Source organism: Mauremys mutica, chromosome 4, assembly GCF_020497125.1.
Source record: "Mauremys mutica isolate MM-2020 ecotype Southern chromosome 4, ASM2049712v1, whole genome shotgun sequence".
Classification (NCBI taxonomy): domain Eukaryota; kingdom Metazoa; phylum Chordata; order Testudines; family Geoemydidae; genus Mauremys; species Mauremys mutica.
Window position 1 is genome coordinate 29,963,003 of NC_059075.1, and position 20,270 is coordinate 29,983,272.

A 20,270-nucleotide genomic window follows, 5' to 3' on the forward strand; every position below is an offset into this window, starting at 1 on the left:
AAAAAGTTTAAACAATTAACACAATCCCAACTTTCAGTTAGCATTGAAACCTCTTTTTTGTTAACTATATAAGAAACAAGACATTCACTCCCACCAGGTTAAAATCTTCTTCAGTACTTTTTATTCAGACAAAACTCACACTAAATGTAATGGAGTGCTAAATCCTAGAAAGCAGCCAGATCCAAGTCATTAAACAACAGATATTTTCTTTACTGAGTAAAGAAAATTCATCTTATTATTTAAGCCATATGACTGACAAAATGAGCAAACTGCCCCTTGAAAAGACACTGTCCACTTCAGGTTTAGACCAATGTTCCCTCTAATTTTTACTCCAGGGGGATTTCGGTGCCACTGTGCATGTGCGGAATTTATGATCCCCGCAGATTTCTTTGCTTCCCCACAGAAAAATGACTTTCTGACAGGGAAACAAAGAGAAGCCACAAGTGTCGTGAGATCCACCCCAGCAGTATGTTTCGGGTGCCCAGGACAGCTGGCGGAGAAGTAAATCACTGTGGGGCAGGAGGCAGGACTAGGGAAGACTTGGCTGATGGCACCTACCCTGCACTGGGCACAGCTGCTAGTCCTGGTTGGGCTGGGGAGGACGGACTGCCTCTTCCCCTGTACAGCATCCAGGGCCGTGTCAGACCCACCCCCAGATTTCTCCCCTGGCTGTAAGAAACTCTGAAAACTCTCTCCTCCTTCCCCACCGCACTTCCTTGCACCCATTGTTCCTCAGCTGCGGGGCGGGGGGGGGCGGAGGGGGAGGGAAGAATCATGGTACAAGGAGCTACTCCAGCATCTGCCCAACCCCCATGCATCCATACCCAGACCCTCCTGCCAAGCCTCACCTCCCCGGCAGCCAGAACCCCACCCCCCCTGTACCTAGACCATCCTGACAAGACATCCGCACATGGATCCCCACCCTATCAAGCACCAACCAGCTGCATCTGGATTCCCCCCCACCCCCACTGAGCCACACTCCCCCAGCATCTGGACCTCCCCCAAATGAGCACCCCACACCAAGACCTCCTGCTAAGTTCTATCTCCGTCAAACCTAGACCGTCCCCCAATTGAGACCCAACCACCTTCACCTGGATCCCCCTGCAGAGTCCCATTACCACTGCACCCAAAAAACCCCAACAAGCCCCTGTGCATCCAGATCCCCCCCACACCCAGATCCCCCCCACACAGAACCCTCTCAACCCACACCTGGATCCCCCCACACTAAGCCCCTCCACACTTGCATCCTGCCTTGCTGAGCCTGCCCACCCACACCTGCCTGGTGCATCTGGAATGGAGGGGCAGGGCCCTGGGGTGTTTCTGGGGCAGGCCCTGTCCTTGTGCTGTGTCAGGGTTGGGTGCAGCCTCATCACTGAGTCCGTGTCCTGGGGAGCTGCACAGTGATCTCCCACCTCTGTTCAGCCAGTGGCTTGTGCTCCCCAACATAGGCGCCGACTTCTAATGGCGCCGGTGGGTGCTCGATCCCCACTCTGCCCCCGGCCCCGCCCCAACTCCACCCCCTCCCTGCCCCTATTCAACTCCTTCCCCAAATCCCCACCCTGGCCCCGCCTCTTCCTGTAAGTGCACCACATTCCCGCTCCTCCCCCTCCCTCTTGGAGCTTGCTACAGCTGTTTGCCGACGGCAACTGCTGGGAGGTAAGTGGAGGAAAGGGGATGCAGAGCGCTCGGGGGGGAGACAGAGGAGGTGGTGAGGTGAGGCGGGGAGCTTGGCTGCCTGTGAGTGCAGAGCACCCACTAATTTTTCCCCGTGGGTACTCCAGCCCTGGAGCACCCACGGAGTCAGCACCTGTGCTCCCCAATGCCATGCTGGAACCTCCACATTTGAAAAATAAAATTTGCTGAATTTTGCAGAAATTTAAAATATTGTGTGCAGAATTTTTAATTTTTTTGGCGCAGAATGCCCTCAGAAGTAAAGCTCCTCCACATAGGTGCACATAACAAAAATTATGTGACGGGGGTGGGGCTGAGGGGTTTGGAGTGTGGGAGTGAAGGCTCCGGGCTGGGGCAGAGGGCTGGAGAGTGTGTTTGTTGGGTGTAAGGGAGGCAGCTCCAGCTGGGGCTGTGGGGTGGGGCCAGGGATGAGGGGTTTGGGGTGCAGGCTGCTCCATACTATGGCGGGATAGGCGCCTCTCCCCCAGCCATGGCAGGTCTGGGGCTGGGGCACCTCTTCCCCAGCCACGGCTGGGCCAGGTTGGGGTGCCTCTCCCCTGGCCGCGACAGGTTTTAACATCTTCTTGTTGTAGAATGAACACCCAAAAAGCATACTAATTTGGGAGAATCAGAAAAAAAAATGGCTCAATGGAGTCCATTGTCCAAATTAAGTGCAGTTAAGTAATAAGCAAAAAAGTATAAACTATGGAAAGTAAACAAGACTAAAACTAGTTCAGTAATCTATTAACAACATGAATTCGCATAAGGAGTTTTATGTTGAAACACAAAGTCCGGTAAAAACAGAACTACAATAAAAGTGGTCAATAGTTTCTGGACTGTTTCACCACTGAATCTGGAAAATAAAATTTAAAAAAAGCTAAATAAATTAGTGTACAATGGACACCTACTTCATCAGAGGCCAGATCCTGCCAAGTGCTCAGAACCCTTAACTCCAGGCAAAGTCAATGGGAGCTGAGGGCACTTGGCATCTCAGGATTTCAGAAACCCAAAAGCAGAATCTGACACTCCACATCCATTTTCACATCTAACCTGCATCTGCTTGTAACTTTCTTGTTCTCGCTTCAATGCAGACTCTGCATCATGTAGCCTCTCCTGCACAGTTTGAAGGGCTTGATTCTGCAGGCTGCTCCCTTCACTGTGGTCTTGTATTATTCTAAAAGAGTATTACAGAATGTCATTGAAAAGTAAGCATATATACTATGCTTTCAAGGTAGAAACAAGAAGGTGATTTTTTCAAACTATCTTATGTCAGACAGTGGTAATTAAATGATTTGCCTGGTTTTCACTTTGCAATGTTTTTCCTTTCTAATGCAGAAAAAATTCTACAAATATATTTTCTTAAACACAGTTCAGAACACAGGTAGAACAGTAAGAATAAAACCTACAGCTCATCTAAAAGTAAGAGCACCCCACATATTCTGTTGCCTAAATTCTACTTCTAACTTGAAGAGTTTTACTGTTAGGTTTGGTTTGTTTTTTTTAAATAAAGGAGCAAGTATTCAACTGACTACTGAACACCCAATGTGGACACAAACAGGAAAGTTCTTACACTTGTAGGCAAACATATTTTATTTGCCCTTTTGGCCAAATATAGTCTTTACCAATGTGAGATCTCAATTTTTTCTCTCAGATATTAGAATTACACACATGGTTTATATAAAATGTATTTGAACAATTATATCAATTCAGTCACAAACAGACACAAGCAAGTGGCAATTAATCTTATTTAGGACTCTGACCTGTTCCCACTGAAGTCAATGGCATACTCATGTTAAGTATAATGATATCTGAATCAAACCTTAAATAATACTTACATTTTTTCTAACTAAAATTCTCAAATCTAGATATATAGGAAAGCGGTAACTGTCATTTTGACTACTGGAAACACCAATCTTTATAGCTTGAATTCTCCAACCTATTACTATTGTTTCGAATGGGGGTTTTAAAGTACCGTGATTTTTCACTCTGTAATGCTTCCAGGGCTTCTGTCCGAGTACTCAGTAGCTGATCAGCTTCTTGCAACCGCACTTTCAGCACGGCCAGTTGGGAATCCTTGGCAGAAACGGCTTCTGTAAGATCATCAACCTGAGCTTGAAGTTCTCGAACCACCCTGTCACTCTTTGAATGGTCAACATTCCATTTTTCTACCCTTGCTCTGGCATTCTTTAATTCTGCAAAAAAAGGATATATATGCATACATACAATAAAATCTGCTGCCTCAAGAAAAAAATAAATAGTATTAGATGCCACATGGTTAGAATGCCACTTGTGTCACAATCACACAAGAAAAAATTAAGCGCAACCAGTTGAGTTTATATAACATTGAAAAAAAGTGAGAGCTGACTCAAACACTAGAGCAGATTTTCTTAATTCAAGCTGCTGAAGCACAAAATAAAACTTAAAAAGTTACAACTACTAGAGTCAACGAGTCTGTGTTAAGATGACATCTTTGAGTTTGTACCTTAAAAAAAAAAAAAAGACCACCATCTTAGTTTTAACCTTTACTCAAAATTATCAGGTTAAAATTCATATGCAGTACTGTTTTAAAAAAAGATTTCCCTAACCTGTGGTATTATCAACTTTGATTAGTTAAACAATATTACAAATTTAATTGGCTTTTTACTAGATTTTGCATTTCAATTAGCTTAGGCAAGGAACATACAGGCTAGTCAATTTGACTTTTTTATTGTTATTCTTGAGACTGTTTCACTTTCTGGACCTCATATTTGCATAATACATGCCATAATGTTTGTGTTTCAAATATTGCAGGGGATTGTTATTCCCTTAAATTAAAAAATGTGTAAACATTTCTTATAGCAGTGGCCTTTCCTGAACCTTTTTTTACACAATCTAAATATTGGGTCTAATTAATGTGTCCCTTTAATCACCACTCTTATTATTTTGTTGTTGTTGAATGACTACTCCTCCCAACTATCGCAAGTAAATTTTTTTTTGTTCCAGATGGTTTCAGTGAAGGCCATGTTACCTACCATATAAGAACATCTTTGTCTTAAATTCATTAGGAGCTAATGAGCTTAAGGTGGATAGCTCAAAGATACTTTTCATTCTCTTTAGCTTAGTACTCATTTAGACTGTCAGAAATCACTATGCTTAACAAGTCACATCTACAGATTTAACTAGAAGTACTTGAATCTGAACACAAGTCACTAATGGAGAGGCAGTACTAGTTTCTATTTTACTAGAATCTCAAAACCAGTTAATATTTTGAAATATAAGCTTCCAAACTAGACTACCTTCCTGTGTTTCTTTGGATCTCTGAATTAATGAAGCCATTTCTTGATTTAAAGACTGAACCTCATTCCGAAGCAGTTGATTCTCCAGGCGAAGATTGGACAGTTCATGTGATTTGCAATCATCATTAGCTGAAAGGCTGGGATTAGTTGCTGTATTTAATGATGAATCTTTTGTAACACACACTTGTGTATCCAATCCAGAATCAGAGCCGTCAAGAGTTTCTGTACAAAGAAATCTGAGTTAAATCAAGTATATTTGTTTGTTGGTCTACTTACTGTGAGTAGCCATACAATGATCCATATGTATAAAATAGACATTTCACCATTAAAGTGGATCACTGAATAGCTATTCACAATAAATAGACCTATATAGTACCATATTCCAGTACATAGTATAATGCAGATGATTTGTACAGTGTAGCGAGAACAGCCACAGATGGCATAATGTTTAGCAATTGGTTATAACAAAAAGTCATATTTTGGGTGGGAAAATCTTAACATTTTCATGACTATGCTGCAGAAAACTTCAGAGAGTTATAGAATACACTGTACATACAGTCAGCAAGTGATGTGTTTGTTTTTTTTAATATAAATGTCCAGGTTCACACTGGCACACTGTTAGGACTTAACATTCTAAAGCTACACACACTTGTACATATTTCTAAAGTAAAATTTTTCAGCTTGGAATTATATTGCCAACAACAAGCCTCAAAAATCTAATCCAAACACAGATGGGTGCAGTTTGTTCACTTTATATAAGATTGCCTATTAAGGTTACTTCAGTTATACCCATCTCCTCACCAACTTCTTTACTAACCACCTGGCCTCAAAGTATTTACTCAATCTATTTCTTGGGGAGGCACTTTTCAAAGAAACGTTTACTATAACAACACTGGAAATTACAATGATTTGAAGCACTGTAGTAGGCTGTGGAATATTTCCTTTATTCTTGCCTCATATCATACTTCCGTAAGAGGTTTGTAATACTATTCAAAAGTTCCTTGTAATTTTCATCCATCTAGAAATCCTAAATCATATAAATTCCCTGAATTATAGGAACTCAGTAGAAATTCTCTTTTATAGAGTGGATGCTGATAGAAAGAAAACGAGTCTAAGCTAACAGCTGACAGTGCTCTGACCAAGTCACCAGAAAACACACACCCGGAATTTGCATTCCTAATAGGGGGTTACTGAAGTCTTATATAACATTCTTGATGCCAATGAGCATATATTATAGGGCCTTATCTTTAAAGCCTTGCATTGGTGTCAATATGAAACAGTATGACATGCAGGGAGAGTAAAGAAAGTTTTGTTCCACACGTGTTAATTTTACTTCAGATTCAGTGTATCCACCATGGATAACCGGATGAAAACCAGTGAATGCAGACTGAAGTCAGTACAAAGCAAGGATGTCTACTTGAATCCAGTGTTTTAAACTGTCATCATACTCTTTACTTCACCTTGTGCCCACCAACAAGCCTGCTCCACCTTCAACAGTCCACATCACACAGTGCCCTAGGGAGATGGGGTGGGACATTAATTCTGAATACTGACACACCAAGAAAAAAGCACCATAAATCCAAGATTTGTTCAATACTTCTTGAAACCCCTGCCCTAGAGTTAAAACGTTCTAAGTGCCATTCCCTTCCTTTTAGTTTATACAGTCTTCACATAACCAGACACTGTGTGACAATACATTTATTTTTGTCAATAATTATAAAATGCACAAATAGCCTATCTCCATTTTACAACTAGCTCCCACAAAAGTTATGGACTCTCTTTTATGTCAGGTGCACTAAGAGACATACTTAATTAAAAAGACCAATGATTGGCCTATAATGTGACCTATAATCAGGGTACCATGTGACATGAATCTACAATTAATACATCTTGAGTTAATTGTGATTAATCATTAAAGAGGTAAGAACTCTTAACTATAAACATATCCAAATTTTGAGAAGTAGCCCACACCTTATAGTTTATAAGTCTTTTTACCAACTTCAATACAATAAGTGAATAGAATAGGTTTGATTTAATAATACTAATACTTGCACTTACAGTACTTCAAATATTCAATTAACTGTACTGATATCAACTAAGTACTCTCATGAGACAGTGCATGTATTGTACCCATTTTACATATGGAGAAATGGAGGGAAATAGGTAAGGTTATTCCAAGGCCACCCTGTGAATCAATAGAAGTGCCGGGGTTAGAATAAAGAGGTTCTTGACTCTCAACCATGTTATCTTTACTCTAGAACACCTTTCCCTCATATTAGAATCTATTTCATTTACTGTCAGTAAATTTGTTTCCCTCCACGTAACATGGTTTTAAATATACCTATGTTCAATAAACATCTATAGTTCTAGTTAGCTACCATGGCTTTGACTCCTGATGGAACTGTCTTCAGTAGTCTTTATATTTTGTGTACTTGTAGGCACAGAACTAATGCTTGAAGTCCGAGAGTGATTCTGAGGAACAACTGTCTTGCTCTTCTCCTTTCTAGGGTCCATTCGTCCATTAGTTCCTTTCTCAGAACTATTGAGAAAATCAAACAAAAGCTCATCATCAGGTTCAGACTTTTTCCTTCTCACAAACTGGGAAGAAGGTCTGGGTGTGGAAACACTTTCTGCTGGAGAAGATGCCTCCGAAGACATCTTGGATGCTGCTTTAACATTTGCAGTTCCAGCTAGGATTGTAGCTTTCTGGTGTTTAATATTATCAGCTGCTGAGGAGATATAGGTTGCTTTAGAGGATGTCTGATATTTCAATTCTCCGGTTTGCTGGTGCAGTTCAGGATATTCCCTGGCAGACTCCAAATCCGTATTATCATATATTACGTTCCCTGTACCATCTTTTTTGCTCAAAGCTGATGCAGCTCCTTGATCGACTCTGTTGAGAAGGTCTTCTGCCTTTCCGGCAAGATCAGCAAACCAAGACATAATGGATGTCTACTGACAAAATCTACAGAATTGAACTCCAAAAGCATGAGCTGCAAAAAGATACAAAATGGTTACAGATCAAATATATGTTGACTATCTGAGGCATCTGGTTTATCTTTGTTGTAAACTATGGTTATGTTAATGGTTTTGTCCTTGTTTCAACCATTAACATTACTGAAAGAAGTCCAAATCAGATGTTCTTACAGGAAAATGTAGAGTAGGGGTAGTCAATTATTTTTTGTTAGGGTCCAAATTTCTCAGTCAATGTACAGTTAAGGCCCAGACTCCAGAGAAAATAAATTTTAAAAAAATAATTATAATAAGTAACTAAAAAGATTTCAGGGTCCATTCAAGTGACTACCCCTACTGTAGAGGAATGAGTTTTAGTTACTAAACCACAGAGTCATTCAGGGCATCAACACCTGCTAACAGCTGTGGAACCCCTATTATTATAAAATGATGATCTGCTTGCAGCAGATTAAAGGAAAACAAACTGGGATAGAGAGGGAAATAGGAAGTGATGCAGATAACCACAGGTGTATAGTAGAAAAAAGTGTATTTGACCTTTGACAGACCTCCCCAGAGGCACTTGCAAGAACTCAAGTATCAGAGGGGTAGCCGTGTTAGTCTGGTTCTGTAGAAGCAGCAAAGAATCCTGTGGCACCTTATAGACTAACAGACGTTTTGCAGCATGAGCTTTCGTGGGTGAATAGTGCAAGTGCATCCGAAGAAGTGGGTATTCACCCACGAAAGCTCATGCTGCAAAACGTCTGTTAGTCTATAAGGTGCCACAGGATTCTTTGCTGCTTGCAAGAACTCCTACCCCAACACAAATGGTTTGCTTTAAAATAGATGCAACGCCTAATCTTGTGGACCCCTTTAACTATGTTGGAGAGAAGGGCCCATATGGGCACTAAGGGCCAGGCTTTTAAAGGTGAGAACGTCAGCTGGGGCTAGGCACCCATATACCTTTGCCAGGCTGGTCCTGAGCGCCCCATGGCTGCCAGCCAAGACACACTGTGCCTGTGTTCGGGGGGGGGGGGCCGTGCCCCATACGAGCCCACAGCCCTGCCCGGACCCTGGAGGAGACACGGGCGCCAGCCGTGCGGACACCAGTGACGGGGCCGGGGACAGGGTCGGCATCGGCAGCACAACACCGGGGGAGGGAGCAGGCGGCTCAGAATGAGGAGTCGCCCTTAACCCGCCCCCCCCCCTCGTCCTGTTAGGCCCCAGCACAGCCCCGGGCTCACCTTGTCCCGGCGCCCGGGATAAATCGGCGGCGGAGACCGCAGCGCTACACAGAGGCCGCAGGCCGGACACGGCAGCTCAGCTCCATCTTCCGGGAGACGTGGCCGCCAGGTGGGTGGACGGAGGGACCCAGCGCAGGGGACCGGCCAGGCCGCCGGATGCGCAGGCGCGCTCAGAACCAGCCCCGTGAGGGACAGAAGCTCGGAGCGAGGCCACGTCCCCCGCCGCCGGGAGAGGCGGGGCAGGGAGGGAGCAAGGCCACGCCCCTTGCCACGAGATCCCGCCAGTCCCAGAGAGGCCCTGCAGCGTTCCTGGCGGGAGGGGGCGGAGTTGGAGCGGTGTGTCAGCAACAGTGTCTCGCGCCGCCTGGGGTCGCGCTGCCAGGCGAGGGCGAGACCTGCGCGCTTCAGCCCTTCCCCCGCTGCTCCTCGTCCCCGAGCTCCCTCCACGTGACCCCGCCCTCGGCTCTCTCACAGGCCCCTCCCACTCGTTTGAGGTCAACGGGTCTAACGCCGACAACCCCTCCTCCAGCCCCCCTCCCTTCCTGTTCCTCCTCACAGCCGCGAGGCGTGACGCGGAGCAGGCCGCAGCCTCTAGAGGGCGCCGTGAGCTCACACAGCAACGAGCCAGGCCGGGCCCGAGACCTGCTTTTGGCCCCTGCTCTGTCCCGGAGGTGCAGACTTCCAGCCGGGGGGGGGGGGTTAGAGCTACAGCGGCTCAACCAGAGCAGCTTCATGCTCGCCCCACCTCACGTTCCTCTCCCCCTCCATGCCGTGGGAACAGCGTATCTGGGGTACTGCCAGGGGTCCCACCCCCTCAGCACCTGTGCGCGTCCCAGTCTTTCACCTGGTTCTCCCCATGCGGCTCCTGAGAGGCAGGGCAGACCCTGTAGCCCCAGTTGTATAGGTGGGGAGCCATAGGTGTAGTTTGACTTCTGTGGGAGGGTAATAATAGGCACAGGTCTAACTTTTGGATTTACCAATTGTTGTGGTACTTAAATTACGGTGTACTTGAACTCACAAGTACAGTTTACGTTCATTATTTAATCACTCTTCATTTTTTTGTTTTAACTTAATTATTTGCCATGTTTACCAGCTACCACTTAAAAATCAACATTAGCGTAAAAACAAATTATTGAATAAACAGAACCGAGCACTTTCATGTAACTGAAGCGTGTCTCCCAGGTTCTAGAGATACATAAATATGCAATGCACATATGGAACAAATCCATAGCTAAAGCCTGTCCCCTTTGCTCATCTGCCTAAGCCCATTCCACTCACATTTAACCTTCCCTGTTCACTCTGTCACTCACCTGGGCTTGACACAGTCAATGGTCACTGCACAGACACTTGGGAAGCAGCTCAGATCTTACGTTCACTTGCTGCATGTTACCAGTGGTGCTTAAAATGTGGCCCCCATGTCTAGATGCCTGTATTTCCGGGGCAAGTCTCTTATTTTATAGGTTGCTAAAACTGAAATGGGCCCAAGCTAGAACTCTGCTGTGAGGGAGAGGGTCAGGAGCTGCTCTTCTGCCCTCCCTTTAGGCAGCCCATGTGGGGAAATTAACCTGGACACAAAGAGCACCTGGCATTGTTGCTCGCGCCTCATCCCCTGAACATTCCTCTGTGCCCCCCTAGGGAGCTGGGGGGAAGCAGCAACAGTAGGTGCTCTGTGTGTCCAGGTCAGTTTCCCCAGCTGTGCTGTGCTGTGAAGTATCAGGAAGTGCTCTCCTGCCTTCCCCTTACACAGACCAGATGGGGAAACTGATCTAGCTGCATGTCACCGCTTGTCCCTGCAAACATTCCTCTGCGAGGAGGAACCAGGGCCAAATAGAAGGAGAAATCTAGGCACTCCCCCTCCATGCATCATCTCTGCAATATATCCAGTTGTGTGTGTGGTGGGGAATGTCCTCCAATGCCCCCCAACTCTGCCCATGTGGGGAACAGGCACCAAGAGGCTAAGTCAGGGGTAGGCAACCTATGACATGCGTGCCGCCTTCGGCATGCGAGCTGATTTTCAGTGGCACTCACACTGCCTGGGTCCTGGCTACCAGTCTGGGGGGCTCTGCATTTTAATTTAATTTTAAATGAAGCTTCTTAAACATTTTAAAAACCTTATTTACTTTACATACAATAATAGTTTAGTTATATATTATAGACTTAGAGAAAGAGACCTTCTAAAAATGTTAAAATGTATTAGTGGCATGCAAAACCTTAAATTAGAGTGAATAAATGAAGACTTGGCACACCACTTCTGAAAAGTTGCCGACCCCTGGGCTAAGTATTTTGCCCAGGGTTGTACAGAACACCTGGAAGAGCAGAGAATTGAACTTGTGTTTCCTAAATCTTAGGTTGCTATCTAACCACGGGACCATCCTTCATTGTCAGTATGTGCTCTTCTGCTACCGCAACAGTTCCCAAAATACATTTCCTCCTCAGCCCCCTTCTTTGAAAAGGACACAAATTACTTCCCCCCATATTTAGCCATCTATTACTTGTACTTTAGTGTAGTCCACCTGCTAGGGTTGCCAACTTTCTAATCACACAATCACACACTGGGGCATGGGGTTGGGGTTGGGGTGTGGGAGGGGGTGAAGGCTCCAGCTGGGGGTGTGGGCTCTGGCATGGGGCCAGGGATGAGGGGCTTGGGGTGCGGGAGGGGACTCCGGGCTGGGGAAGGGGATTGGGGTGTGGGAGGGTGCGAGGTCCAGGCAGCACTTACCACGGCTCTGAGGAAGCAGCCACCAGGTCTCTGCAGTCTCTAGGCGCGTCGGCGGCCAAGTGGCTCTGCACTGTGCACGCTGCCTTCGCGTCCACAGGTGCCACCCCCCGCAGATCCACTTGGTCATTTTTCCCAGCCAATGGGAGCTGTGCAGCTGGCGGTGGGGGCGGGGGCAGCGTGCGGAGTCTGCCTGGCCGCCCCAGTGCCTAGGGGCTGCTGGGACATGACAGCCGCTTTTGGGAGCTGCGTGGAGCCAGGGCAGATAGGGAGCCTGCCTTAGCCCCGGGCCCCTGCTGCACCGCCAACTGGGCTTCTGATGACCCAGACAGCGGTGCCAACAGGAGCCGCCAGGGTCCCTTTTCAACCGGGCATTCCGGTCGAAAATCAGACACCAGGCAACTCTACCACCTGCAATGAACATTATAAGGCCTTTCACCAGATTCCACTGTTTCCACATTTCAAGCAAGTTCTGAGCATCTCAGCAAAATGGTTGAGAGCAAAAAATGAACATGGGCAAAACATATTCCCTTAGTCTTGTTCTCTGAAACAGACACACTGTTACAGCTGAAACTTTGCTAAAAAACAGCAGCCGCCTTAGGCAAACACCTGTCATGGAAAATTCCAGCACTAAACTGTTTAAATTTGGTAAAATTATAAGCAAGGGCAACAAGGGTCTTATAATGGAAAGGATGCCCCGACACTTATCTCTAGGCATTGCTACCTGCACTAGCTGTACAATACATGTTCTAAAGTATGTACAGTTGACTAGTTTGGCTGATGAATATGGGTGTTTTTTTAGATAAGGGAGTTCTTTTTTCACTGTTGAAAGCATCAACACATACCTCAACCAGCCATATATGTTAATAATTCTTTATGGTATGCAATGAAGGCCATAGTGCATTGTAACAGCACAAAAGAGCAAACTGGACTATCATTGAACAGTGGGAAATTAACAGGTTTTAACCTTTAAGATTAGCCGAAGATTTAAAGATGAAAACCATTTTATTGGCTTTTTAAGCAGGGAGGAGCAGGGTAGTTTGTAGTGAATGTGGAGTCCCATTTGGCACATAATATTGGAGCTCCACATTATATTCCTCTTAGCCTTTGATTTTATCCCCTGTAGTAATAATAATTGGATCAACACTAGGCTGTGCCCTATATAGAAAAGTAAGGCAAGATCCCTGCAAGATATCTATTTAAAACTGAAGAAGAGCTCTGTGTAAGCTTGTTTCTATCACCAACAGAAGTTAGTCCACTAAAAGATATTACCTCACCCACCTTGTCTATCCCTGTCACTTGAGCTGCTGTACTGACTAGTAAGTTCTGCGGGGAGGAACCAGGGCCAAATAGAAGGGAGAAATCTAGGCGCTCCCCCTCCATGCATCATCTCTGCAACATATCCAGTTTGGGAACCAAACTAAGTACTAAAGCTTTCTAGGATCAGGCCCTAATGTTCCCAAACTCATAATCTGACAAACATTCTTGGTATTTATAGTTTGTTCACAGTTATAGCTATTTTTCAAATGTTTCAGTTCTTTTTCCTCTACCTATATGGCATGATGGAAAAATGATTGTAAATGAATTAATGGATTACAGTTTCAAATGTCTATGGGGTTGTATAAGTGAGAGCAAATAGTATTTTAAAAATGAAAATTGTTTAAGTAGTTTGATGGTTTTGTTTAAGCTCCCTCATCTTAATGTAACTTCTGTCTTCTGATGGCAGGAGAAGCTCAAACCTTTCAGTCTGTCTGAAGGATTGAAAAATTCTTCATGATGTATAAAAAGAATGGAAAGATCTGACTACTGAGGAACCAAATTGTAGTATTATATTACATACCAATACAAGAGATTCTTTAAGATAATACTTTTAAAGAGCGTGTCATTTCATACAAAGTTAGAGGTAGGACAGGGGACAGAGCTGCCAAATTTCTGGTTTTGTCTTTGTGATTGTACTAGGCCCAAGAAGTAGTTTTTGATTAGAGCAAAAAGTAATATCTCACTAGTAATATCTGTATTCAATATTTAAGCCCCTTCATTTTCAGTTTAAACCAGTTTTTACTGAAAATTTCCCAGGTTTTACAAAAAGTATTATTCAGTTTTTTCTGATTTTCACCCTACTTTTGTACCATTCAAATATATAAAAATAACTTGTTTTATTAGGAAAATACAATACACTTCATGAGATATATGTATTGCGATAACACAAGTCTGTGTGTATATGCAAAGCTGCCTGTTGAAGTAAGGCTATGTATTAATCTAGAAGATACACACAATGAACAAATAGACACACACGGAAGCTCTGAAGTGCGTGCGCATCAGATCGTACTGATAAATCTCACACCCCCTATGTACACATTTCAAGCTGTTAGCAGATAACGATTTAAAGATCTGACACACTAAAATGGGAGGGAAATTAAAATTTGTGTCATAATATGTCTCAGAACACAAGGAAGTATTCAAAAGTTTAAAAAAAACAAAAACAGGAAAAAAGGATGAAGCTGAGTGTATGCACTGAAAATGGTGTGGTCCAAATATTAAATGTAAATATTTATAGGCTAATAGTTCTAAGTCTACAATAGTAAACCGTTTATTCAAATGAAAAGTTTTATTTTGGGATTAGAGATGTATTGTTTTCTTAAACTCAGTGGTAGCATTGTGTTTTGAGTTCTGTTTCAGTTCTGCAGCAAACCACATTGATGAACAGAATTCAAAGCACTAATCTACTGAATACTTTTTTGCGCTTATTTTCACTTGTTTTTGTTGTTGTGGTAATAAACTCTTATAAATTCCAGGGAAAAAATTAAATAAAATAAAAACTGAAAACGAAGGGCTCTATCCATAGTGTAATATTTGGGCAGGTGTAGTGTGAGCCTCTGTGACTATGTGAATCGCCATCCAGGAGAGGGACATTAATTATTGTGAAGAGCTGCTCTTCTACAAAAATTGTTACGTGCTTCCTGAAAGAGGAGACTCAGCGATATCAGATGGGCTGTGGTTGGATTTTGCAACTGGAAATGCCTTATGTCTTTCTTGAGAAACCATCACATCAGCAAGAGGACTAAAGACTTATTGCTGTTCTGCTGTCCTCCCTGTGAAGATGAGTCATGCAAGTGGTCTCTTCCCATCAGCTGAGGCTTCAGCTCAGAGCACATGGCATGAGGGGGATAAAAACTTCAAACCAAAGTTTTTAAAAAGTCCTTTAAAGTTCATAACACTTCCCAAGATTTACCTCAGTTATTTCTCCAACCAAGTTATATACAGTAAAAGCTGTTTTATCTGACATGTTGGGGGAATAGGGGGTGCCAGTAAGTGAAAAATGCTGGTTAACTAAGAGGGAGTGAGTCTGGGTGCAGGAGGGGGTGTGGGGCTGCGGGTTAGGGCACAGGATGGGGTGGCTCTGGGAGAGAGTTTGGGTGCGGGAGGGGGCTTGGGGCAGCGGGTTGTGGTGCGGGAGGGGATGTGGGGTGCCAGAATCGGGGGGGCGCTCTCCTCAGGTGGCTCCCTGCAAGTGGCGACCTGTCCTAGCTGCTCCTAGGCAGAGGCACGGCAGGCGGCTCCACATGCTGCCCCTGCTCCGCCCTGAGCACTAGCTCCGCAACTCCCATTGGCTGGGAACAGCGCCCAATGGGAGCTGTGGGGGTGGTGCCTGTGGGCGGAGGTATGTGCAGAGCCGACTGCTGTATCTCTGCCTAGGAGCAGCCGGGACAGGTCGCCACTTGTAGGCAGCCGCCCAAGATTAGAGCCTCCCGGATCCAGCACCTTGCACCCTCTCCTGTACCGCAACCCGCTGCCTCAAGCCCCCTCCCGCACCCAAACTTCCTCCCAGAGCCCAGGCTCCACACCCCGTCCCGCATGACAATCCCCTGCCGGCCCCGTGCCAACCAGACTATAAACCAGAATTTCAATGAAGATCAGAAATGCCGGTTAATAGAGCTTTCTGGTTGGTGAAGTGACAGATAAAACAGCTTTTACTGTACAATCTCATAATGACGCATAAACATCAGCATTTTTAATACAATGAGCTCCTAAAATATTTAAATTTAATTGACTAAAGTTTAACTTAATTCAGTAAGGTTTGTCCAGGATTTTGCAGGAAATTGCCAGACCTGTCACAGTGTGGGGTTTTTTTTTGTTTTTGTTTTGTTTTGTTAGTTTTATTTTTAGATTCTGCAGTGTTTTTTTCCAAGTAAACATTTATAATCTTCCTCCTCTGTACTGTCCTAACAGCTTCTTCAGAGCATCAACCCCTGCACCACTCTGGCTGGATAGGAGGAATATGAAATAATAGCAGAAAGGGATCATGGCTTCATTAAACACAATTGAAATTGTAACAGATGTCTACAATTCCCTCACTAGAGTCCAGATTCTAATCTGATCATTAGCATATATTGCCACTTTCTTTGAGAGTCTCTAATTGAACTTTTGTTCTATCTGCTGCCTCAGAATCTGAGAGATTCAGATGTGGATTTACATAAAAGATTAGACTCTGGCTCTACATATAGAATTTCTAATTCCCTTCTTTTATTAAGAACATAAGTAATTTCTATCAAGAACTTGCACAAATTCACATTGCATATTACAGCATCCTTTCCTAAGGGGATGTAAGTCACAGAGTTAGTGAATGCACATCACAATAATGGTGTAACAGCATCACTACTAACAAAGCAAAAGTCATGTTTTCATGGGTTCACAAAAATAATGTTTTGGTTTTAGCTTTGATTTTTTTATTTTTATAAAAATTGGTCAGTTTTCACAAGTGAAAAACTCATTTCTCTTTAGAAATGACCGATTTCCATCTTGAACAAATTCAGTGTTTCTGTTTTCATGACAAGAAGCTTTTTGATGGTGGAGATAGCATTTCAATATGAACCTGTTGTGTGAAAATCTGTTATTACATGCAAATACTCAGAAGAAATTTTCAGTTTCCCTTGCTCAATGTATCGAAACATACATGACTTCTATAAGCATATGACAAATTGAATACAAAAAACTATGCTAAAAGAACATTAAGGTAACAAATTCTGGCACTCAAAATTTAGAAAATACCGGAATTAAGGTTGCCTGTATAATCTTAATTCATGTCTCCCCTCCCACACCTTTGGGTGCATGCTTTATGACAGTCTTTAATTTCATGATCACATATTCTTCCATGGTATCCCTGCCTCATTCATTGCACAGGATGGACTGGGCTCACTGATTAGCTATTCAATATTTCTTTTTATCCTCATCATACAGTATGTGGCCCCTGGCCTTATTTCCCACACACCATCCAAAGTCTGCACTGAATAAAAACTTAGGGATTTCCTCATTACCTCCTGTGACGAGGCAGAGTGGCCCCACACTAGTACCGCAGGGGTTAACCCTTCTTTCCTAGCAGAGGAAGCCATGCCCAGAAGCTCTGCTGGGCATGCGCCAACTGGAGAACAGGTATAAAAGCCTGCAGAGCTGCTCAGTCTGTGCCGACTGCTGGAGGAGGAGACGGAGACACGCTGCTAGCTCCTCAAGAGGGAGAGCTGGGGCACCAGGATCTGGAGGCCAGCCAAGCTGGGACATCCCCTGATACCCTGACGGAGGACGTCACAGGAGGAGAACAGACCAGAGGACCCCACGCAGCAGACAACCTGGCATTCATGTTAGGAAGTGACCCACGGGACCTTTAGAGGCAAATGGTGTAAGAGCCATATAGGTGCTTGGTGTGTTGTGGGCAGATCCCTGCTGAGCGGGTGGCAAGGAGAGCTTGTCACTACCAGGGCCCTGGGTCAGGACCCGGTGGCGAGGGTGGGCCTGGGTCCCCCTACCACCTCACCCCTGAACTGTGAGGAATCCTAGGGACTCCGGCTGCTAGGCCATGCTACCCTGCTTGTGAGGGGGATTGTATGGACCCTGGCCATTAGGCTGCACTATCTTGCCAGCCAAGAGTGATTGTATGGAAGGGGGCCATTAGGCTGCAACTGGTTACCCACAGAGAGGCGGGTGCAGGAACTTGAGAGTGGTGAGGTGCTGACACCCCATCCTACCCCTGCCACAAGGGGGTGCTGTGGTGCCAGGCCTGCCACACCTCCTCTATGAACTTTCTCAGCATGTTTCACAAATATTAATGACACTTATCTTCACAACACCCTTGTGAGACTAGGTAGTATTATCACCATATTACAGATGAAGAATTGAGGCACAAAGAAGAGCAATTGCAGGGAAAGTCCTGCCCAGCCCCTGAAATTCCAGGTTGGAACATGCTCAGTCAGACTGTAGGGATGTTGCACACTCAGTCCAGTCAGCATGTAGGATCTGTGTTGTGATGGAGCATGCTCAGGGCAGATGAAATCTTCTGGTAATTAAACTGCCAGACTTACTCTACTGAGCATGTGCAAACTAAATTTTTAGAGTCTCGCAGCATGAACAAATTTGGATGTCTTTTCATAGGGAGGGCAAAAGGCATGTTCCTAACTCTAGGACAATCACCTCGCTAAATTTCAAGTTACTGCTCTAAAGTGTGAAGGAGCTAGAGTTACCAATTAAATGGTTATAAGAATTTGTTTTAACATGGGCAAAAATGTTTTTCCCCTATTTTGTTCTCAGAAATGACTGAACTATTTTATCTGGAAGTTTCCAAAAAACATTCAACCTGAGGCAGACACCTAGCATGGAAAATCTTAAATGAAATGACGAAAAGCTTGGCGAAGTTATAAGCAACTGAATACATGGAGAGTGTCGGGCAACCTTAACTCTAGCTACATTACAGTTAAATGACTACTCAAGGTGCAAGGCAGCAGTGACTCTGACCCTGAGACTATCCTTCCTCCAGCCCTGAGATTATTAAATATGGGGATTGTTAGCTGAAACGTGGCTGTGGATAGAGTGGCAATCTCTCAGATTGCCAGGTACAAAATGTAGAGCTTTAAAAATATTTAAGACACTGACTAGCCAGGGTAGAAAACACCTGTGTCACAAGACTTCTCCAAAGCCACACCTCCTACAGTTTAAAGCAATAAAACAGTTGTGTAATGTCTCCTATGTACTTTATTTAATTGTAACCTAGTGGAAATCAACAATACATTTAAAAGTATAACCTTGTGTTGCTATTATTACATCTTCTTTCCTTTCCCATCATCATTCCTAATTCATTCTTCTCCTTCATGTAATAGATGACACAACTTTTCCTGCAATATCTTCAGTGCTTATTTCCTCTTTCCATTTTCTCTCCTTCTCTGTCAGAAAATTACAGTACTGATGTAGTAGTCACACAAACTGGTAACAGTGCCTGCCATTCTAAATGCTGATAGCGAGGAAAGTTAGGGGACAAAAACTGATGATGTGGTTATAAAAAGGGGCAAAAAATCTCAAAATGAAGAGTGCATTTATTTTGTCAGACATCAGAAGACTCAGGGGTTGAAATGATAGCTGAGGATTTGGGTATTTCACCCACATCCAAGCATATGCTCAGTTTCTTTCTGGTGCATTTGTTGGAAAGAGCTTATGAGTGCTCACAGTAATGCTTTGAGGATAATAATGCTATCTACCTACAGGCAGTGGTGAGCTGGAGCAGGTTCCCACAGGTTCTCAAGAACCGGTTGCTAAAATTAGACCTCCGTGGAGAACCGGTTGTTAAAGGGCAAGGGAGTGGTCTGTGGGCCGGACCATCCTGTTGCTCCCAGGATTCCCAGCTGGGGAGGCTGAGGCTCCCCCGGCCCTTCCCCCGCTTCCCCCCAGCTGCAGCGTGGCCAGCCACCGGCACCAGCTGGGCAGCTCAGCTGAGCTCTGGAGTCTCCTGCTGCCACTTTTTGAATGGCCCAGCGAGGTGTGTGTGTGTGTGGGGGGCTGCTGCAAGCTCCAGGGCTGGCCAGAGAGGAGGGTAGGGGGCAAGTGGGGCAATTGGCCCTACGACAATCTCTCCCTGGCCCCTCCCCCGCTCCCCCCCCTTAAATCAGAACTTTTTATAGGGAACCGGTTGTTAAGATTTTGGCAGCTCATCACTGCCTACAGGACACAGCTTAATGTAAAACTGCATGGAACTAAACAAATGGCATCTATCTAGATTCTTACAGAGTGCTCATTAAAGATAGTCGAAAAAAAGGATGAATTCATGAACATTTTCACAAAAAAACCTGTCCTTTTTCAATCACAATTTTCAAACTTTGAATTTTGTTTTGCCACTTTTAGTGCTCATCTCCATTGTACCTCAGCACCTTTCAAAATAATGAATTTATGATATTTCTTTTTTTCCCTTTCCCTGTCAACAGGGATCAATTTCTCTTTCTTTTGATGGTGATATAGTGGGAAAGCAGGCTCAAAGAAATGGGGTTTACATTCTGTTCTGAATATGCTGATGTCTGTAATTATGTGGATATCTTCCAAGAATGAGTTCCAAATCTATGGCCACTCACCAAGAAAGTTCTATCTCTGCACATATGAATC

The 20,270-nt window shown here is 44.3% G+C and overlaps 1 protein-coding gene across 2 annotated transcripts in view; it reads right to left on the minus strand.

Moving 5' to 3' along the window:
• Positions 1 to 20,270, minus strand: part of GOLGA5 (golgin A5) — a 93,463-nt gene that overhangs the window by 21,733 nt on the left and 51,460 nt on the right. The window contains exons 1-5 of one of the 2 annotated variants that reach the window (XM_045013928.1): positions 9,140 to 9,423; positions 7,325 to 7,939; positions 4,947 to 5,168; positions 3,644 to 3,863; positions 2,722 to 2,845 (exon numbers count right to left, since the gene is read on the minus strand). In XM_045013928.1, coding sequence (XP_044869863.1) covers positions 2,722 to 2,845; positions 3,644 to 3,863; positions 4,947 to 5,168; positions 7,325 to 7,889 — 1,131 coding nt within the window. In that variant the 5' untranslated portion in view covers positions 7,890 to 7,939; positions 9,140 to 9,423. Of the gene's footprint in view, positions 1 to 2,721; positions 2,846 to 3,643; positions 3,864 to 4,946; positions 5,169 to 7,324; positions 7,940 to 9,139; positions 9,424 to 20,270 lie in introns of those variants that run through there. The other variant, XM_045013929.1, reaches the window with a different exon arrangement.